Source organism: Stegodyphus dumicola, chromosome 2 (assembly GCF_044657685.1).
Source record: "Stegodyphus dumicola isolate Sdum_Otavi_A_Nest chromosome 2, ASM4465768v1".
NCBI lineage: Eukaryota > Metazoa > Arthropoda > Arachnida > Araneae > Eresidae > Stegodyphus > Stegodyphus dumicola.
Genome location: NC_140769.1, coordinates 243,058,587 through 243,079,639, shown reverse-complemented (window position 1 = coordinate 243,079,639; position 21,053 = coordinate 243,058,587). Strand labels below are relative to the sequence as shown.

The window sequence follows — 21,053 nt, the reverse complement described above, 5'->3', positions numbered from 1 at the left end:
GCTTATTTTCATTATGCAGCAGACAATAACTTGTCAACAAATATCTGGCTTGCTGTTGCAGTCATGTATACAGTAAAAAAATTAATAAGAGTACCACCAATTTATTATTGTGATCTAGTAAGTTCAAATAAATTTATTTATCTTATTTTTAATGTTTATTTGCACCAGACATGTTACAGTTTCCCAAATCAATTTACATGAGTGATGCATAAAATGGAAATTAACACATTCTTGATTCTTTGGTAATGTGCCATAATCTTGAAAAAAGTGGACAGTTTCTATTTCCATGAACTGGCAAGTTCTAACGTAATCATGAAATTAATTTAAAATTGCTAAGAAAAATCAAATAAAATAAGAATAATATGTGTTTAACAGCAACCAGCTACATTTATTCATAATTACAACAACTAAATAAATATTTATTGAAAAATTAGTGATTAAAATACAAGGCACTGCAATTGGAAAATGATTAGTTATGGAAATTATAGTTAACTTGTTAATATGTAAATGCCAAAGCACTAGAGATCAGAGGAATGCATTATTTGTATAAAAAGCGGTATCTTCTTTTTTCGTTTTAATTATGGCAAATCAAAAGCTATATTTCAAACTAGAAGAGCAGACAATAATCTGCAAGTACATAATAAATTTTTTTAACAAACAACTCCTTTATATATTCTTTTCACATTACAACTCCATATATTACATCTTATAAGCCAGTTTTAAATACATGTGTTTAAAACAAACACAAAATACTGACTGAATTTTTATTAGTTAATCAAATCATTCTCATGAATAAAACTTGCTATCTATAAAAAAAGAATGTCTGTTTGTGTGTTTGTTCACGATTAACTCAATCACTACTATAGCTATTGTCACCAATATTCTACAATTCTTTTCTGGGTCCTGGAAAAGGTTGACGTCCACTTTTTCAAAAAAAAAAAAAAAAAGCTAAAATCAGAGATACAGTCAAAAAGTCTTTAATCCGGACTCGTCGGGACTTCGGCGATTCCGGATTATAGATCATCAGTTTAAATCTGGTAAGATGGCATGCAGAAATTATAAAATTAAAAATATGAAACCATAATTTATAAAATAATGAGCAATTATGATCTAAAGGGTATCAAAATTTACCAAAAAAGAAGCCTAATATTTATTTGTTTACTTTATTAAACATTTCTTTCAACGCGCGGATGCGTAAAGCATACCTTACGCATAGCCGAAATTAGAAAATTGCAACCAGAAAACTATTTGATTTGTATTCGTGGTATTTATAATGACGAGGAATTTGATTTAAATCATATCAAAGACGGAGTACATCGAAATTAAATACTACATTTAGTAAAGAATTATAAGCTGAATAAAATAAAAACATCTTCTCTGAAGATAACGATAGTGTTGACAAATCAACTTCCAGTTCACTGCGCGCCGCGACGCCCCCCCCCCCCCCCCCACGCAGAGCAGCGTGAAATTGATAAACAGATTTCGGAACGGTTAGATAAACAAAGAATATGCCTTTATCCATTTTTTGTAGCAATTCGTTTTTTGTTTGATGGACATCGAAACATACTTTCGTTTTCTAGATCCTTTGGGAGCTCCAGCATCGGAAATTCTATTTGACATAATCAAAACTTCAAGCTTACTTTTAGAAAATTGCTCTTACAGTCTGCAAAAAATAATAAGCCGGATCCAATTCGAAGATTAAGGAACAACGCAATCATCAACATTAACTGATAATTAGATAATTTTAGCTTATAGCGTCCGTTATACATTAAACGCGCACGCGAAAACGTATTCTGCACTTGCTTAGTCGTAAATGTCTTGGGCGCACGAGTAAAACGCCTATGCGCATGCGTCAATGCGGCGCATGCGCAGAAAGATTTTAGCTTTCAGGTCCAGATTATGGGTGTCCGAATTAACGACTTTTGACTGTATTAATTAAAAACTCTGAAAACTTACTGTACTCTGAAACTTACTACTCTGAAAACTCTGTCTGTAATTTTTGCCTTTATTTCTCAAAGTGTCAACATTCTCACATGCTGGAGATAAAAATCTGCTTTTTTTCGAGATGTGTTGCCACTGCTCACTTTCAAATCATAGAGTTTGTTAATAAAAAATTGCTAAGTTTTACAATGAAATAAATCTTTGTATGATTTTAATCAGCTGAGATGTTAATTAAAAACTCTGAAAACACTAATTTGGGCACTCAATTTTCTGAGTGGCAACAGTTTTGCACATTGGAGATAAAATCTCTGTATTCCGAAAAGTATTGTTACTGCTCGCTTTCAAATCGTAGAGTTTGTTAATAAAAAGTTTCAAGCCGAAAGCTATATAAACCCTGCTGGTCCGCAGTCAGTGAGAGTGTGCCTCGTTGAGAGGGCAAGTCAGAGTGCCTCATCTAAAGTGCGAGATAGTATTGAGTTAGTGTCTCATCTAGCGAGTCAATCCCTGTGGAGTCGATCGAGTTGACAGCCGGGCAGCAAGTGCCGAGTGGGTCGTCGAGTGTACTGAAAGTCTCGTAGTGTACCGCGGTTAGTGCATCATCGAGAGAGCATGTTGAGCTCTGGGAATGACTGAACCAAAGAGTCGGGAGCTGTGCTCTGTGTGTCGTCGAGTGCATCTCAAGTTGTAGCATGGAGAGTACATGGAGTTCCGAGAACGACCAAGCAGAGTCGGGAGCTGTACTCTGGTGCTTTGCAGTGTCTCCATCATTATTGCCTAACAGTGTGAATGCTGTGTCGCTGAATGTGTGAGCATTTTTATAACAGTTCGACGACTGTAAAAGTGATTTTGGAGCTATCTGATTAATATTGGTAAATAAAGTGTGTTTCGATACTTCATCAAGTGTCGTCGTTACTCACTCCAAATCTACGAACCCCGTACGGTTGTGAAGGAGGAAAATAACGTAACAACTGGTGTCAGAAGAAAAGAACAACGTAACAATATATATATAAAGAAGAATGCCTGTTTGGGTCCTTGCATTATTGATATTTGATCAATTATGATCAATTTTTTGCCACATTTAATCAACTAAAATTGAATATAGGTGAAATATTGGATGGAGCTTGAGCTTTTATGACCATTTGATTAGAAAGACAAAAACCATTAAAAACTATGTGCTATTGTTGCTGATATAATGAGAAAGAATTATTCTATTTTTCTACCAAAATTTTTTATGTAGGTTCCATGTCCCATCAGATTGGAAAATGTATAACTATGAATCAAATTTTTTGCATCATTATTAGAGAAATATTACAGCGATATCATTCTCTGTATTGTTAGATACATTACACTCAATCTAACTTTACTGACATCAAGTACTTCCGCTAGTATTAAATAAATATGGAAGGAACTATTTTGTTTTTCCATTATGAAGAGTTTTCATCCTCAGTTTTTTTTTTTTTTTTTTTTTTTTTTTACATAATATAGCATTCTGTACTTTCAATGAAAAAAATTTTTTTTTATGATGTAACAATAATAAATTAAGTACGAAAAATCAATAGAAAAATTATTATGACACATAATTACAATACTTTTTTCCAGGACAGAGGCATTATTAACCATGATTATAAATCGAAAAGAATCACCCTATGTATTACTTCCTATATCAAATATCATACACACCACAGAAGATTGCAAAGATGAAAAAACAGAAGTCATGAATAATCAATCTACAACACTATAGGATGTACATTTAGTAAAATATTATGATAAACTCAGAATCCCATAACTCAAGAAAATGCAGTTTTAACTGCTTTGAAATGAAAGTTGATTCTACAGATTAGTGGAAAACTAATGTGAGAATATCCATATATTCACAAGATGGCTTCCTGTAACAACTGTATACTACATATACAGCATTAATTTTACTTTAACTGTTAATCCCATGACTTTTGCCTTTTCAACATATGCTATGAGGGTCACTCTGAAATTTTTGAGATACACATACGTTTTACACACATCCAGTCAATGTACTTCTGTAGGCGATTTTTCCAAAGATTAAATGCATAGAGACATTCATTTCTTCGAATTAGTGAAAAAAAATGCATTTAAAGCCTCATCAGTCTTATCTTTGGAATGAAAATGGCATCCACATAAGTTCCTTTAGATTAAAAAATAGCCAAAAGTCACAAATAGCTAGATCGGGTGAATATAATAGATGTCCTATCACTTTGATGTGTTTTTATTTAAGAAACTCAACTGTCAGTCTTGTTGAATGAGAATATGCATTGTCATGTCGGAGCATCACTCCTCTAACGTTAATTTCTCGAAAAATTTCTGGAAGACATTTAGGGGTGTACTAGTTAGGTGTGACTGTCTTCTGTCCTTTCAGCTTTGACTAGTCCAGTACTTCTGAAGAAAATGGTATACATTGTTTTTATCAGAGCACAATGTCTTTTTACCATTGTAGGCATGGGATCCATCTTCAAAGGCACATTTACTTTCTTGATGTGCTGAAGTGTCAAAAAATAGTGTTTACATTTCATCACCAGTTATAATTTTAGAAATAATACGGTGGTCACCATCTTTACGTAATTTAAGGGTTTCTTTACTGATTCTGACATGCTTCTCTTTTTGGTGCTGTTAAATTATGGGGAAGCCAATGACAAACTAGTTTTTTACACACAATTCTTTATGAATAATTTTATGTTTGGTGGCAGATCTAAAGTTAATTTCTTTCTACATCATTTTGTAGGTGCAGTGAATCATGGATTAACATTTTCCCTATGGCAGAAACATTATCCGGGATTACTGACAATGGGCTTTGTGTGTGTTCTTCATCCTGAGGAGAGTTGCAACCTCTGTGACTTTCTCTAAACCATCTGAATACAGTAGCATGAGAAGGACCTTCATTTCCAAATGCTTACTGCAGATGTTGAATGCATTCTCCTTACTTAATCTCACTTTAAAATCATAAAAAAATTGAGTAATGATGTTCTTGTGCCAACTCCATTTTTCCTTCTGCCTAAAATTTATTCTATGCTATATTACTTGCAATTGGCCTATTAAAAATCATCTGCTGGGCTAAAAGAGTTCATATTTTAAAATCTAACCATTAACTTTTTCTGCCGCTTATCCTCTGTGCATATATCAAAAATGTCGGACTGACCTCCATATTACACTGGGCTGATATGACAGAAAGCAAAACAAATACTTAATAATTTAAAGGGGCATGTATTTGAAATACATAAAAAAGGAAAATTTATTCTTCTAAAAATCGTACATGCTCTACATTGTAATTACTCAAGGGAGGTTACTATGTTTTTGTTTTAAAACTCAGTCATGTATATGGATATTTTGATAAATGAAATTGTTGATTGAGAGGAGGAAGTTAATTGTACTATATACTATAATAATTACACTGTTTAAATAGTAAAAAAACTACACAAGTAATTATATTAATAAACTGCATAAACTGCTGCTAATTATAACATTCTGATCTAGCTGAGTTATTTCAATTTAGACTTACATCCATTATATTGATGAATGGTATACATGTAGTGAAGTATGATGCTAGATGAGACTTTTCTGGAAGATGTGATTCTGACAGCATTGCTTTTAAGGAAGGGTTCCTAGAAGAACCAGCTCTACTGGGAGTGATACCTTGACTAACTATTTAAGCGATATCCCAGTTGCATGGAATATTTTAAAACTTCCTGAAAAATGGTTTGCTTGCAGCTATATCCCATGTACAGGTCAACCAATCATACAAAAACTCAACTTCAGAAGGATCATGTGAATTTTCCAGTATGGCGATGGCTGTAGTTCTGAGATCGTGGACAATATAAATAGTCGACTTTATAGAAGAAATATGAAAAAACATATATACATGTAAACCAATAAATTCTGAGGTTGTGGTAAATTCTGTAGTTCTGAGGTTGTGGACAACAAAAATAAAAGCTGATTTTATTGAAGAAATATGGAAAAAAAAAACTAAATATATATATACACACACATTGCTGTGTTTTTATAAAATAACAGTCTAAGTCATTTTCAAAATGTTCATATATTGATTAAATTTACTGGAAATTTCAGAGTAGATTTACTGAAAATCTCAGAGTAGACAGTGTGTTATGACATTCTGGTACACTCTGCGCAAAAAAAAAAAAAAAAAAAAAAAACAGTTCCAGGCATTCCAGTCTACTGGGCCAATTAACTAAATTCAAACTGTGTTTTCCATGTCTCAAAAGTGCAACTTAGGATATATATTATATTTATATATAGCACTATTCTAATATAGATATTTTTACACAAAATTTGACTTTTTTAAAAAATAATATACCAATTTTATATTAATAAACATACCTAATGACCAATGCCTTTTTATTATCTTCATCAACAACATAAAAATTTAAAAATATTAAAAAGAAAATACTGAAATGCTTCCATAAGTGAGTGATACAGCATGGAATTTGAAAGCAAACATCTCTTTCACCAATCTGTGCTATAATACATTTTGGGTAGGAGGCATTCAAGTATGTTTAGCAAGTGAAGATGATAATCTGACTACATAGATTTTGTGAAAATAGGGATTCTGAGAAATGTTTTTCAACACTGCTATTCGCAGTTATAGTAGATATTATAGCAGTCTAAAACCAAACAGTAAAAATGTTTCACTATTAATATAATATCCTTCCAATGCAGCTAACAATGCTGTTATTAAAAGGGAATTCTGAGGGAAGAGGGAGAGAAACTACATTTCTCTTTCTCAGAATTACTGCAAGATGAAATAATATTCACTTGCATTTTCCTTTACCCGTGTAAGAGTAACGAAAGTCTTATTTTTGAATAATACAGTATATAAAACATAATGCTTGTATTCAACAGAAATACGGTGAACTTCCTGATAACCAGTGATTATTCTAGAAAATTCAGTCCTCTGTTGATATTTTCATCATATAGAGATGATGTTCAGTATCAATGTTTGTTTATGTTCTCAGAAGTACTGTACATAGTTTGAGGTATGTTATAGTGAGGAGGATTCACTATATCTTCTTACTAAATATAAAAATATATAATAACTTTACCTAGACAGATCAAGGCAATATGCTATCATAGCATACAGATGCTCTAAACCTTTCTGCTCAGTGAAAACCATTGTGCTTTGTCGGAAGATGTCTGGGAAACGATAGAAGAGGATGCATGAAGCTAATTGATCATCTCTACCTAAAAATCATCCTTTACATGATTTATACAATAATTTACTGATATTTATAACAAAAATCCTGCTTACAAGGTACACAATTATCTGATTTCATGTATATAAATAGAATTAAATCAGTAAATATTTTAAATCATCAATAAATACAAAGAAGATGAATAATTATAAATTTATAACTTTAGAAAATTAGAAATTTTACAAGAGAATGAAAAATACATAACACCACATATTAAACAATTATTGAAATATATGACATTAATAAAAGACAGGTAAGGCAGAGAAATTTATTATGCCTTTCATCAACAATTGTAAGATGAAAACTCTATTTATGTAAAATATAGTTGTTCTTTTTAACTTAAAATTTTAATAGTTAAATCAGGGTAATCGTTTAGCAAAAATATTTCAGACTAACTTATGCAAGAAAAAATACCATGTTAAATATTAAATTTATAAATGCTTATTACTTTAAGGCATTATAGAACATTACTATCTTATTATCAAAAATGAACCTAACATAAAACTACTAAATTAACATGATTCTCCTGTGTTCAAGAAATACAAAAAGAAAATTTCATTGTAGTTATTTTTTAATTTTTTCATTTACATATAGACATAACGTATTTTCTCCCTTCTTCCAGTATGACTCCATGGTGTCCGGATCAGCAGACTTGGCACGTATTTCGAAAGGTTCAGGTTCGAGTCCCGGCAAGGACATTGCTCATTTTTCATGTCTCTGACTTTAAAAAAATCCTAATGACACTACAGTGGCACCCAAACTAAAAGGGAGGTAGATGATGATTCTTCACCACCGAGATTTAGCGACTGGGTCCCCTAATCCCCAGTCACCCTTTAAAAGGGGAGTATATAAGGTATTTTCTCCCTTTTTCCAGCATGCCTTCATGGTGAAATGGTCAGCACATTCAAAATGTCCAGATTCAAATCCTGGCGAGAGCATGGCTCATTTTTCACGTCAGTGGCTTCAAAAAAATCCTAATGACTCTACAGTTTATGTATACATACTTCATAAATCATGTTTGCTTTAAATACACGATGTATACTTCGCATGCTTTATTCATTCGCTGGATTGGGTATTGTGGGCAAGATTTGGATCACAAATGTCTTTAACCGCTTGCCTGATTATCCCGAGTTATCTCGGGTTCGTATATATTGCAGTTAATTATTATCCCGAGAAAACTTGGGCGAAGCAGAATTTGTTAGTATGATTTCCTTTATCACGGTTTTATTCGGTCTGGAGGAAATAAAAGAAAATATTCAGCTTTGATTCGCAATTTGCCAAATTTTGTTGGTTAGGCGATTCTTTTGGAGGGATTAGTCACATGTTTCCCTATTGTATAGCATATGTTGGCTTGTGGATTAGTAATGTATAAAGAAGGATGCATGCGCTGAAAAAAATAAAATAATGGCGATGATTTTTCAGATAGTGATTATGAAGCGGTGGAAAAAAATCAAAAAAAAAAAATCAAATCCAATGAGACAGTGTACTCTGTGCTCCCGTGAAAGAGATTCCAGCAGTAAGCCAGTAAGAAAAGAGACCAGATACCAGTGTAGAATGTCAGGTATCACTCTGTGTTGTCCCTTGTTTCAAAAACTATCATACAAAGATTAATATTTCACTTTTTTCCGTTTGCCCGAGATAACTCGGGATAATAAACTAATATTAAAAATAAATGTTTTTACACCTTCAAAAAATTAAAAATTCAACTTAAAATCTACATATTTTGATTTGTCTCGTTTTGTTGTATTTAATAATAAAATAAAAAAATGTGATGATTCTTTTGCAATATTTTTCAAAAACATTTGTAAGGGAAGCGGTTAAGGAAACAAAGAAGGCAGTATCAGTATGAGTTTGAATGAGACAGTGTAACAGGACTATGACAAGCTGGATTTTCTTTAAGTGATATTGCAGAAAGATTTAGCAAGGATGCATCCACTGCGCAGGCATGTTGGCAGCAGCGGTCACATGAAGGTACTGTCTCAAGAAGACCAGGGGTTCACCCACACATGTGCCAACACTCAAAGGAAAAGCTGCCATATCCAGTATTCAGGGCATGTCTGTGGCACATCATACTACATGTGCAGCAGACATTCAAACTTTTGTTGGCACCAGAAAAACCCAACAAACCATAACAAACTTATTACTATGACAAGGATAGTATTTAGGGCATGTCTGTGGCATATCACACTACATGTGCAGCAGACATTCAAACTTTTAATGGCACCAGAATGACACAACAAACCATAACACACTGATTACTATGACAAAGACAATCTGGTTTGGAGGGATAGCTCCAAGCCAGATGGTCTGTAGCAGCAATACCACTAACTTCAAATCACCGCAATTTGTGACTCTGGTACCATCAAATTAGAGCTTACTAAAAGGCAGAGTCCCAGCAACAAATTTATACATCAGATGGTTACTGCACTGGTTATGTTGCTATTTTTGAGCCATTTTAGGAGTACTTTTCAACATGGTTATACTCATCGCCATGCTGCTGCTATCCCTCAACGCATTCTATAGTGGCCTTGGCCTGCGAGATCTTCTAATTGTTCTCCAATCGAGCACGTATGGAACATGATTGGATGACAAATTCAATGTCATCCACAATCAACATAGATTGCTGCTGATTTTAATAACCAATTGCAACAGGCATGAAACTCCATCCTACAAAATGACATACAAGACAAGCATGGCATTAAGGTATACACTTTTCATATGCTTGGCATTCAACATCATGATAGCTACGGAATTATTAATATACCACCATTTCATATTTGAAATGATTTTTCTCACACATACTTGTGTGAACCTGGCAATTTGTATCTAGACCTTTACGGCTGTGAATATGCGTGTGCGCATGCGCATAATACATTTATGCATGCGTGTTTAATGTATAACGGACAGTATAAGCTAAACTAAAATTATCTAATTCAGTTAATGTTGCAGATTGCGTTGTTCCTTAATCTTCGAATTGGATCCGGCTTTTTATTTTTTGCAGACTGTTAGAGCAATTTTATAAAAGTAAGCTTGAACTTTCGATTATGTCAAATAGAATTTCCGATACATATTTACTAATATGTAAAGGATCTACACAGCGAAAGTATGGGGGGAGACGCCGTGGCACGCAATGAATTGGAAGTTGATCTGTCAGCACTATCCTTATCTTCAGGGCAGATGTTTTTATTTTATTTGGCTTATAATTCCTTACTAAATGTAATATTTCATCTCGATGTAATCCGTCTTTGATATGATTTAAATCAAATTCCTCGTCATTATAATTTGCTTCCGACAGTGAAGAAAGTTACACAGAGGTTATTGAAAACGAAAAAATTTCAATTGGCAAATTAGTCGGTATTCTCGACACAGCAATTATAGGATTTGAACAGCGGAACTTTGTAATTGAAGAAGAAATTATGTATATTTATAGAATTAAAGAGAAAGTATTATCACATAAGACAAAGCAACTTAAACAACTTACATTGAAAGAAATGTTTAATAAAGTAAACAAATAAATATTAAGCTTTTTTTTTTTTTTTTTTTTTTTTTTTTTGTAAATTTTGATACCTTTTAGATCGTAATTTTTCTTTATTTCATAAATTACGGTTTCATATTTTTAATTTTATAATTTCTGCATGCTATCTTACCAGATTTAAACTGATAATCTATAATCCGGAAAAATCGATAATCTGGAATCGATGAAGTCCCAACGAGTCCGGATTAACGACTTTTGACTGTACTATTCTTCTGGACCGGATTAAGAAATATATATATGTATGCATGTGTGTATGTTATGTTTGCATGTACATGTGCCTGTGTATGCATGAACATACATACATACCTACACATATATATGCATACATGAGTGCATATATTCATACATTTTTGAATCTGGTCCTGATAACAGAAGAGTGCCATTTTATTTCCATCAGTGTATAATCTACTTACAGATACCAAATTAGTTTTCCTTTCATTTAAAATCTCTTCATGCAATCTTTAAAAGAATTCTATGACATAAAATTTTTAAAAAGTATTTTTATTTTTCAATTTCTGGTTGTATCATTTTTCTAATAATATTTGCATAGCACAGTAAACAAAAAAGTATAAAAACTAATTTATTTAGGCACAGTATAAAAAATAATTTATTTAGGCATTTATTTTTTTATGTTAAATTCTGGCATTCTGAAATAATTAATGATATTCAAATTAACAACATTCAGATCATTGAACTTTACATTTTTTTACCATAGGATAAAAATAATAATTTCAAATAATAATTATTATAATGAATAAACAAAACTATGCTACAGAATAAAGATTTTAAGAAAATGATCACAAACCTGCTCGACCACTTTCTTGGTAAAAATTTTCCATTGACTTTGGCATAGAATAGTGAATAACAAAGCGCACATCAGGCTTATCAATACCCATACCAAATGCGACTGTTGCCACAATTACTTGAGTACTGTTTGAAGACCAACTTTTATGAATGGAACTCCTAGATTTAGCATCGAGTTGAGCATGATATGCTCTTGCACTTATTCCACGCTTGCGCAATTCCAAAGCAATATCTTCAGAATCCTTGATAGAAAAACAATAAATAATGCCTGAAATGCAAGATATTACATGAATAATAAAATATAACAGAAAAACAGTAAGCATGTTTCATAAAATACTTAGCTTGGGAAAAGAAACTGACATCTTATAATGTAGGTAGAAATAACACGCTGAATAAATATTAATCAAACAACAAAAAAATTTTTTAATTTGCAATATAATGCTGATTTTTGTTGTTTGACTTCTAAATTAATCTTATAATAATGTGTCAACATTGCAAAAGTAGATTACAATTGAAATAACCTATTGCAGTAACCACTGCTTTCCGAAAAATAAGTTGCGAACTTAGCTTTTGGAAAGCTAAGTGAATTCAACGTAAATGAAAAAAGCAAAGTGAATTCAATGTAAATGAAAAATTATACTTTGATAGACTCAAAGTTTATGTGAAGGAGATAATTTGGTTATTTATTCATGTCTAAAAAGACGTGAAAAATATGTACCTAAATAGATTTTAATTCACTTATATATATATATATATATATATTATTGATTCAATAATCATGCATCATATTTTATTGATTCACAAAAATTCAAGCTATGCAAACAAACAAAATTCATCTTAACGAGAAACACCAATTCTGACTTTTATACAAATTCTGCACCAATATTCTGTACTTTGAAGTGATCAAGCACACCACAAGGAATTTCAAGTGACATTTCAAGTTTCCAGTTCTTTGAGAGTAAACTGCTGAGAATATACAGGCAGATACAAAATGTTCATGGGCCAAGGACATAACAAGAAATTTTTTGTTGTGTGTGTGAAATGGGACCATTCTCCTTCCTCAGCTCATATCTCAAAATTAATTTCTAACTTTATAGTTTATTTTTAAAAGAATGTTTATGTGGAATATGGGATTTTGAATATTAATTTTTAAAAAAAGAGGTAGAAAAGTTAAATATATTTTTATTGAAATTAATGAAAAAAAATTACATTTTAATACACCTACAAATGAATTGCCTAGTATCTTTTCTTCTTGCTAAGAAGAGTCAAAATACCTTCAGGATCAACAGATACATCATAGAATAGACAACAGATATATCATGATTTATATATAATACAATAAGTATGTAGCAAGAGCACTTACTAAATCTTGGCTCATTTTATTTCTCAACAAACATTTCAGTAATCAAAGCAGTGGTTTCTCTTTCTTTCCACTGAGCTATACAATCCAAAGTTTCTACCACTGCTATAAGAAGATCCAAAATCACAATGAATGCATTATGCCTCTCAACTCAATAAGTCAGATTCATCTGCTTCAGACGTTTTTTATTTGAATCAGGCAATGTTTTATCTATTGTTACTATCAGAGTGCCTTGTCTTTTGGATGTATTAAGAAAATTATATACTGCAGTTATAATAACTGCAGTATATAATTTTCTTAGTTAAATTTTCTTAATTTTTCAGTTATTATAACTGCAGTATATAATTTTGATGCCAACACAGATCTGAATTACTTTCTCCAAGCAGGCATAGGAGACAGTCAGATTTAAACTGTGGCCATTATATTGCATATATAATGCAAATGATTACTGCTTAAAAATGCAGGTCAGTACACTTTTATGGCAGCCACTTATATTTCTTACATCATCAAAGCCCTTGTCCTTCTATATACTTGAAGTTTATTTCCACACTTTTCAAGCTATCTATGACAAGAGAAGTTTTATTTTCTCCCGTGCAATCACCAATGGGGGAAAGAAAACCACAAAAATCTTCAGTAACATGATATTCAGTTTCGTCAATATACTTGGTACAAATAGAAAGCTGCTCTACATCTGCTGTCCATCAACTAAAGCTGTGAAATTCTGAGAAAATTTTATCTTTGTCAGTACTTGGTGCCTTATACAGTTTCCACAGCCCTCCACAATTTCATTTTGAGCGTCTGAACTAGTATATGGATAATTTTGTCCAAAACTTTTTACATGTTCAACCAGATATACATCACCAAATCTGGCTCTGTATATCAGAAGATCTCTAAAGTTGTCTTCATTAGCTTCAGATTCTGATTCAATTCTGTCCGGTGGTCATGAATCTCTGTGGCTCATGAAGAGATAATCCTTACCTGCCACACAAAACCACAGTCTCAATTACTTCTGAATAAATAAATTCCTACATATACTTAAGGCTTATTGGGGGCCAGCGTTAGATATCTTACTGCCTGTCTCTGTGAGTCCTAAATTTTGCTACCCAGCGCCTCCCTTTGTCTTCCCTAAATTCTGCCACCCGGTGCGGCCATACGAGGCCTGGCACTGGTTCTGGGTTTATGTGAATTACAAATCGGTTATTCTTAATTCAAATAGCACTAAACTTAATCTTTTGGCCTGTGAGGATCATTAAGAAAATTTTATTTTAGCATATGGAAAGAAATTTTTGTTAAATTTTTCCTCGTCAAGATTTCTTGGTGCATTGAACTTAAATCTGTAATCATCCCCAAGCGTAATGCCAACATAAAAGGTTACAATACTCTTTATTATTCAATTACTAACATAAAAAAAGTTTTTAGGCACTGCTACATGAGTCATTACTCAAGTTGTCTTGTGTTGATAACACTGCGGTGATGAAAGTAAAATCTAATAAATAATGATTCGCCAGATTGGTGTCAGAGATATAATATATTAGTAGGTATAAAATCAACGATGTATCAGTGTAGAATGTTTTGGTTTGAGACGTATGTCAAGCAGATATGCATCCACGGAGCCAAATTACTGGTCTTACAAATTTATGCTAAAATGATTGTTTCTTCAATAACACGGCATTTTATTTAGTGCCAAAGTGAAATTAAGAATCAGAATCTCTTGATGTTTTATTATGCGTGGGGAAGGGGGGGAATCAAACACGCATGCATAAAGCACACACACAAAAACATTTTTAAGTTGTTGGGGGCTTTGAGGTTCGGATTTTAGATCATTCCGGATATTGGACATCTGGATCTCGGATTTTGCACTGCATCTGCTTGGCTTGAAAGCACGGTTGCCAAATTAGTTTGAAGTAAATATGCCAACTGTTCTTGTGACAACATGTGGAACAAAACATGGTTTGAAGAGGGAAATTTTAGCACTCTAGTGTTTTCGTGATATTCATGTATTTTTCATATTTTGGTGTGCATATTTTTTTAAATTCTCATTTGTTTTAAAACTTAGCTATTTTTATGAAAGCAAATGCATTGAAAAAAAAAATTGTTTGAAATGATTTGTTTAAAATTTCAGAGTACAGCAATCCTTATGGGGGCTTGTAACCCCATTGCTATATCACTGCCACAGACATCCCAAGGATTTTTAATGGGTCAGTGAGGCATATACAGCCGCTATGACATACGAATATGGTGACCTTCACTTTTATGATACTCATCCTCTAGATTTATTCTAATTGGCCTTGTATTATAACAGTCAGCAAATTTCTTTTAAAGCGAAAAAAAATCCACATACACACTCACACACACACACACACACACACAAAAAAAAAAAAAAAGGCTTTAATGAAAAAAATAATTTTTGAACTTAGTTAATGCTTACATCATTTTATTCAATATCTCATCAAAATAATCCAAGCCATAACAGTCTGACAGAACAGCCCCTCCAAAATGGCTTTCAAGAATAAATAATTTTGTTTAATAATACACGAAAATATATACAGCTTTTACATGGTACCCCATCAAAATAGGCCCAAGACTAATAAATAGCTCAACAAAATAGTCCTGCAGAAATAGCCCAAGACTAGCCTTTATCTAAAAGAACTCAGTAAAATTCACATTCTGAATGTTTATTAAAAAAACACTGTAGTGTCTGGTTCTCCTAAATTTTAATCCTAAAAGAAAGTAGTGCCCTCCTGAAAGCATGATTACATTTCCTTTAAAATCCATTGACAGCAGTTCAGATTTAAAGTTATGAGTTTTGGTCTGAAGCAACATTTCAAAAGGAAATCAACAAAGCACTCTATGAATATAAAGATTTTGCCACAGCACATATTGATGATATCGCAATTTTTTCAAAAGACTGATACCTCATATGATTCATTTAGATTTATTCACCAGATTGGAAGAATTTGCTTTGCTGTAAATATCAGCAAATAAACCATAAATTAAAATTTTGTCAAACCATAAATTAAATATTTGAATCATGTAACTGGGTCTGGGAAACATCAAGCAGATTCCGAGAAAATAAAAGCAATTTCCATATTATCAAAACCAAAGGTACCAAAGAAGCTCAAAAGTTTATAAGGTCTATGTAACTACTACTGATATTATATTCCAAAATATTCTGAAATAGTGTATCCTCTTAAGAACTTACACAGAAACAGATACCTGATGAAATATAATGGAAAGAAGAGCACAATATATCTTTTGAGAAACTTAAAGATGCTCTGATTAAAGCTCCATCATTGTATATAGTTTTGGGGCAAATATTCATTATATAAGGTGATGAATCTCAAATGGGAGTTGCACCATGCTTATCTCAAAAATCCAATGAACATATTTACCCCACAGCTTACGCAAGCCAAAAGTTAATTCGAGCAATCATAATCTACTACGAGGGTTGCTATTTATATTTCTGGCATAATAATGCAAAAACAAATGTTTATAATACTGTTTTTCAAAATATACTCCCATTAAGATGAATATACTTTTGCATGCGTTTGAACCAATTTTTGAAGCACTTTTTCCATTCCATTTGAGGTAACTCCAAAACATGTGTTTTGAATGCATCAACCCCTTCTTCGGGTGTTGCAAATCACTGACCATGTAATTTATTTTTGATGTGCAGGAATAAAAAAACTTATTGGGTGCCAAATCAGGGCAGTACAGCAGATGACCCCTGAATTCGATGTTTTGGCCCATCAAAAATTCCTTTGTTTGAGCCGATGTGCGAGAGCTCACATTGTTATGATGAAGAATGATTCACCTCTACTGCTTTTTTTGAATTTCTAAGATAACTTCTGGCAAAAAAATGGTCATGTATCATTTGGAATTGACCATCCTTTGTAGTTCTAATGCTACTGCCACCATGTGACTGGTAATAAAGAAACAGGCAACCATTTGCTTCAACGTGCTTCTTCCATGAGCAACTTTTGTTGGATTTGGCTCGCCTTGAAAACCCTTACAGTTGACTGCTGTTTCATTTCGAGTTCATATGCACAGATCCATGATTCGCCACCTGTGTAGACATTATACACAGCCTTTGATGCATCTTGAACATATTTTTCCAACATTTCCTTGCAACAATCGACATGAGGTGTATTTTGAGCATTTGTCAGATTATGTGGGATCTAACGCAAACAAATCTATTTTATGGCCAAATGTAATATCATGTAATATCTTATTGAAGCTTGTCATACTAATGGCGAAAGATGCCTCAATCTCACAGTATGTCACACGACAATCCTGCTTTATCAGTTCAGCCACAGCACCAATATTTTCTGGAACAAAACCCATTTTGGATGACCTTTCACGGAATTCATCCTGGAGCGAACATCGACCAAGACTGAATTCATTATACCAGTTTTTTACACTGCTGTAGGATAGTGCTTTATTGCTGTATAAATAATTAAGTTCATTGAAGCACTCTTGTCTTGACAATCTATGTAGAAAGCAATGAAAAATAATAGTACCAACATGTTCAAGAGTCAATTCCACTTTTTGCCCGAGATCTTTGTTGATTATGTTGTCAAAAATCACTGATTTCTACTAAATTTTTCAAGTTATTTTAAACAACATAAACCACACTAAAATGTCAAAATGTTCTGAAGAAGTTATGGTTAAAAATATCAAACTTTCGATGATTGGAGTCGTCCGCATTTGCCTAGCAACACTTACTGTTGTACAGAGTTTAAAGAAATTTGAAACATAGATTTTTGGATCCAGAGTTGAACCATACATTGACCCTAATCCATTACTTTACTTAACGAAGTATGCACTGTGTTGTGTAGTCAATTTAAGTGGTTTAAATTAATTAACACTATATTAAGTATTACTTATCCATTATTCGAAAATTAGACTAAATAACGCTTATTATATTCAATCAAAGTATTAGTTATTCAATTTTATAAATTGGGTTTTGAAAGCTAAGTTAAACTCTGCTCTTCAGTTATTCTCAATGCAAATGAGACAATGGCATCTGGTTGTATTCCTGTGTAATAATGTGGTTTAAAAATACTTAATATAACTGCTTGTATTTGAAACTCATATTACTTAAGCAGAAAAAAAAAAATAGCCTTCTGATGAATCTACTTTTATTAAGATACATCTATTAGAACTAGAGTTATGCACCAACTCTAATTCAATTGGCACCCAATTGCCTAAACAATGTAATCTGGTTAAAATTTTTCTGGGTATTGAAATAGACAGATTTAGATTGTATACGTGACAAGGTCACTTTTCATTTCCTGTCCTGAAGAGAGGTGAATTGAGCAGGAAAAGGGGTTGCTGCTTTCTCAGGGTCACTTGGAGAGTAGGGGGTTGATGCATGAACTTTTCTTGAACTACTGAAGGAAAAAGTGGAATTTTTGTACTGTTTCCTTCTTGGCATTTTTGAGTGTAAAGTGTGTGAGTGTTTTTTTTCTCCCCAAATTGGAGGAACTTTTAGGAATGTGGGGGGGGGCATTTGGATTAAAAACTAGTTGCAGCCTCTGAGAGCTCTCCTTCTCCAGCTTCGTGTTGCTGTAACTTTCTTCATGGCTATGAGGGGCAGAATTTATTCCCACCGGTGTTAGAATGAAAAGGATTGAAAATATTTAAGTGAAACTTCTACAACATTCTCCATGCTGAAATAGCTCGGTGTAGTTTTCTAGAAATTTTTCTTGATTAAGAAATCGAAGTGTAACTGCCTCAATATTTCCTTAATGCCATGTTTCTTCAATCATGAGAGTGTTGCTTGCATCAACCTATAGCTTCCGCCGCCGGCCTCTCATTCTACTGAAGCATAAGTGTTTCTTCACTACACGAAGTAATTGACTTCTATCTGAAATGAACTGACTTACAGCCTTTGGGTTGAATTATTCCAGCGGTTGCCCTTCCTTGTCGGGATTAATCCTGTTTGCCATGGTACTCGTTTCTTCTCATTATTGCTTTGTGATAAGGCCTTCGTATGGTGGCTGATGAAGAATCATCAACCTTCGGTGTGCAGTGCTGCTGTGCATCTGGTAATAGAGTTAATTCCTGCCTTTTGTGGTCTTCAGTTCTGTTGAGACTAGCGTTATGAGCATTCATCTTCGATGGAACTGTGCCATCCATTCCTGTCTCACCATTCTGGAGTTTTGCTGCAATACCCGGTCTTCCTGGGGAATTAATCCAGATAAGTTCTTACTTCCTTAACTAGGTTAATTTGAAAAGCTGAAAATTGATGCCAATATATTTTTTTTTTTAAGTAAAGGGAAAGATATTAAAGTTAAATTAAAGAAAAGGTATGTAAAAATATAAGTTTCGGAATCAATTTTATTTATCAATATTAAATGCAATAGTGAAGTAAAGTTTTTATTTTGGATCCTGGTTTTCAATGCGTAACCACATCCCCAGTTTAGTGCAATATTTTATCTTTAGGATGGGGTAGCCCGGGGAATTGAAGTTATTAGCTTATAATAACTAATATTAATAATAATAATTATTATTAGCTTAATATAATAATAATTATTATTATTAGCTTGAACCCGGGGAATTGAAGTACATGCAATATTGAATTGTTCCCCTTAAATTTTCTGTATTTGTTAGGTTATTTGTGCAATTGCTTAAAATAATGTTTCTGCTTGATTTATTGAGCTACCTGAGGTTGGTTTATCCCTCTGGATTATTTTTTTTTGGGGGGGGGGGGGAACGCTTGTAGAAAATTTAAGTTTTAGTGCAATCAACAGATTTATATATATATATGTACTGGTTACCCTTAAAAAGGAAAAACAATTATATAGAGCTAAATGCATTTGTAAAATTTTAGTCAATGAATAGTATTGGGAATCACAATTCAGTTTTGAAATGTGAATGATTATGTTGTCAAAAATCCCCGATTTCTACTTTTTTGGGAGGTGGTTAGTCTTACCTCCCAGGACAGTAGAGTAATACCTTAACTTGTAAAACTGCTATACACATACTTGCTTAAAAATAAATTCAGAAGGTTATTTTTAAATTTAAGAAGTGTTGTCTGATTTTATGCTTATTTTTGTTATTTTTAAGAGTATGCATGACTCTTATTGGCCTCACCAGGTTGTTCTAACTAATGAATTAATCACAACACAAATTAGTGTTAAGATTAAAGGTAAAATCAAGTTTTGTTTCTTTACGGTTCTTGATCACTCAGTACTACTTTCGTACCCACTCTTGCGAGGTGCCCTCATTTTTCTTAAGGTTACTGATTTGACTTAATCACCAGTTATTTAATGTTCAGTACTGGTTTATTTACCTGGTACTTAACATTTGGTGCCGGTATTCAGTATTTACTTTGGCACCGTGTCAATCCTTAATTGAACAACTGCAATCATCTAGACTAGAGTATTGGATATTTGCTTTACAAAAATACAATATCGACATGAAACCCTGTGATGAGTAACTTTTCGTGCATGAATAGAAAGCGTTTTACATACCTAATGATATGGACACTTCATAGAGATTTTTAGTGATTTAGATTGATTTATTAATTTCTTTTTTTTTAAAGCTTACAAATTCAAAGATATTTTTTTACTTTGTTAACTAACATTTGTAATGTTACAGAAATCAGAGTTATAGCAATTAGGTAGTTTAGGAGTAATATTCTTAAACATTTTTTTTTTAAGTTTCCTTTAAGAATAATTACTTATAAGAGTTAACTTTTTTTTGTTGTTAAGTTTTGATAATCAAGTATCAGATTCATAGATATAAAGATGGAATGTAGCACTCTTCTGTTATCAAAATGTCTTTGGACATTCTGCCTAACCACAGTCTTAGGGAGAAGGTGTAATACTAGATTCTCCTAAATTTTAACCCTGAAAGTAAACAGGAAAGGTGGAGGAAAAAATTAGTTGCAGACTGACTGTTGCAGAATATGTTGGATGTTCAGTATAGCGAGTTATATAATCAGTGATTAGGTACCTGTTAATAAAGATTTTTTTAATAAAGTGTATATAAGTTAGCATGTTGTAAATAAACGAAAAGAATTAATCTGAATGTCATTTACTATGTACAAGACATAACACCATCCACAACTGGATCTTACAAATATATTTAAAAAATATATATACCATATAGCAACACACAAAATTTACAATTCAAGATTGTGTATTATTCAATACCATGAAAGAAGTGCATC

The 21,053-nt window shown here is 32.6% G+C and overlaps 1 protein-coding gene across 3 annotated transcripts in view; it reads right to left on the bottom strand.

Annotated features, from left to right (window-relative positions):
* LOC118191241 (ATP-dependent DNA helicase Q1-like) overlaps positions 1 to 21,053 on the bottom strand; it is a 58,571-nt gene that overhangs the window by 14,549 nt on the left and 22,969 nt on the right. For all 3 annotated transcript variants that reach the window (XM_035362041.2, XM_035362040.2, XM_035362042.2), the window contains 2 exons: positions 11,516 to 11,782; positions 7,026 to 7,164 (listed from right to left, as the gene is read on the bottom strand). In XM_035362041.2, the coding sequence (XP_035217932.1) occupies positions 7,026 to 7,164; positions 11,516 to 11,782 (406 nt within the window). The remainder of the gene's footprint in view (positions 1 to 7,025; positions 7,165 to 11,515; positions 11,783 to 21,053) is intronic.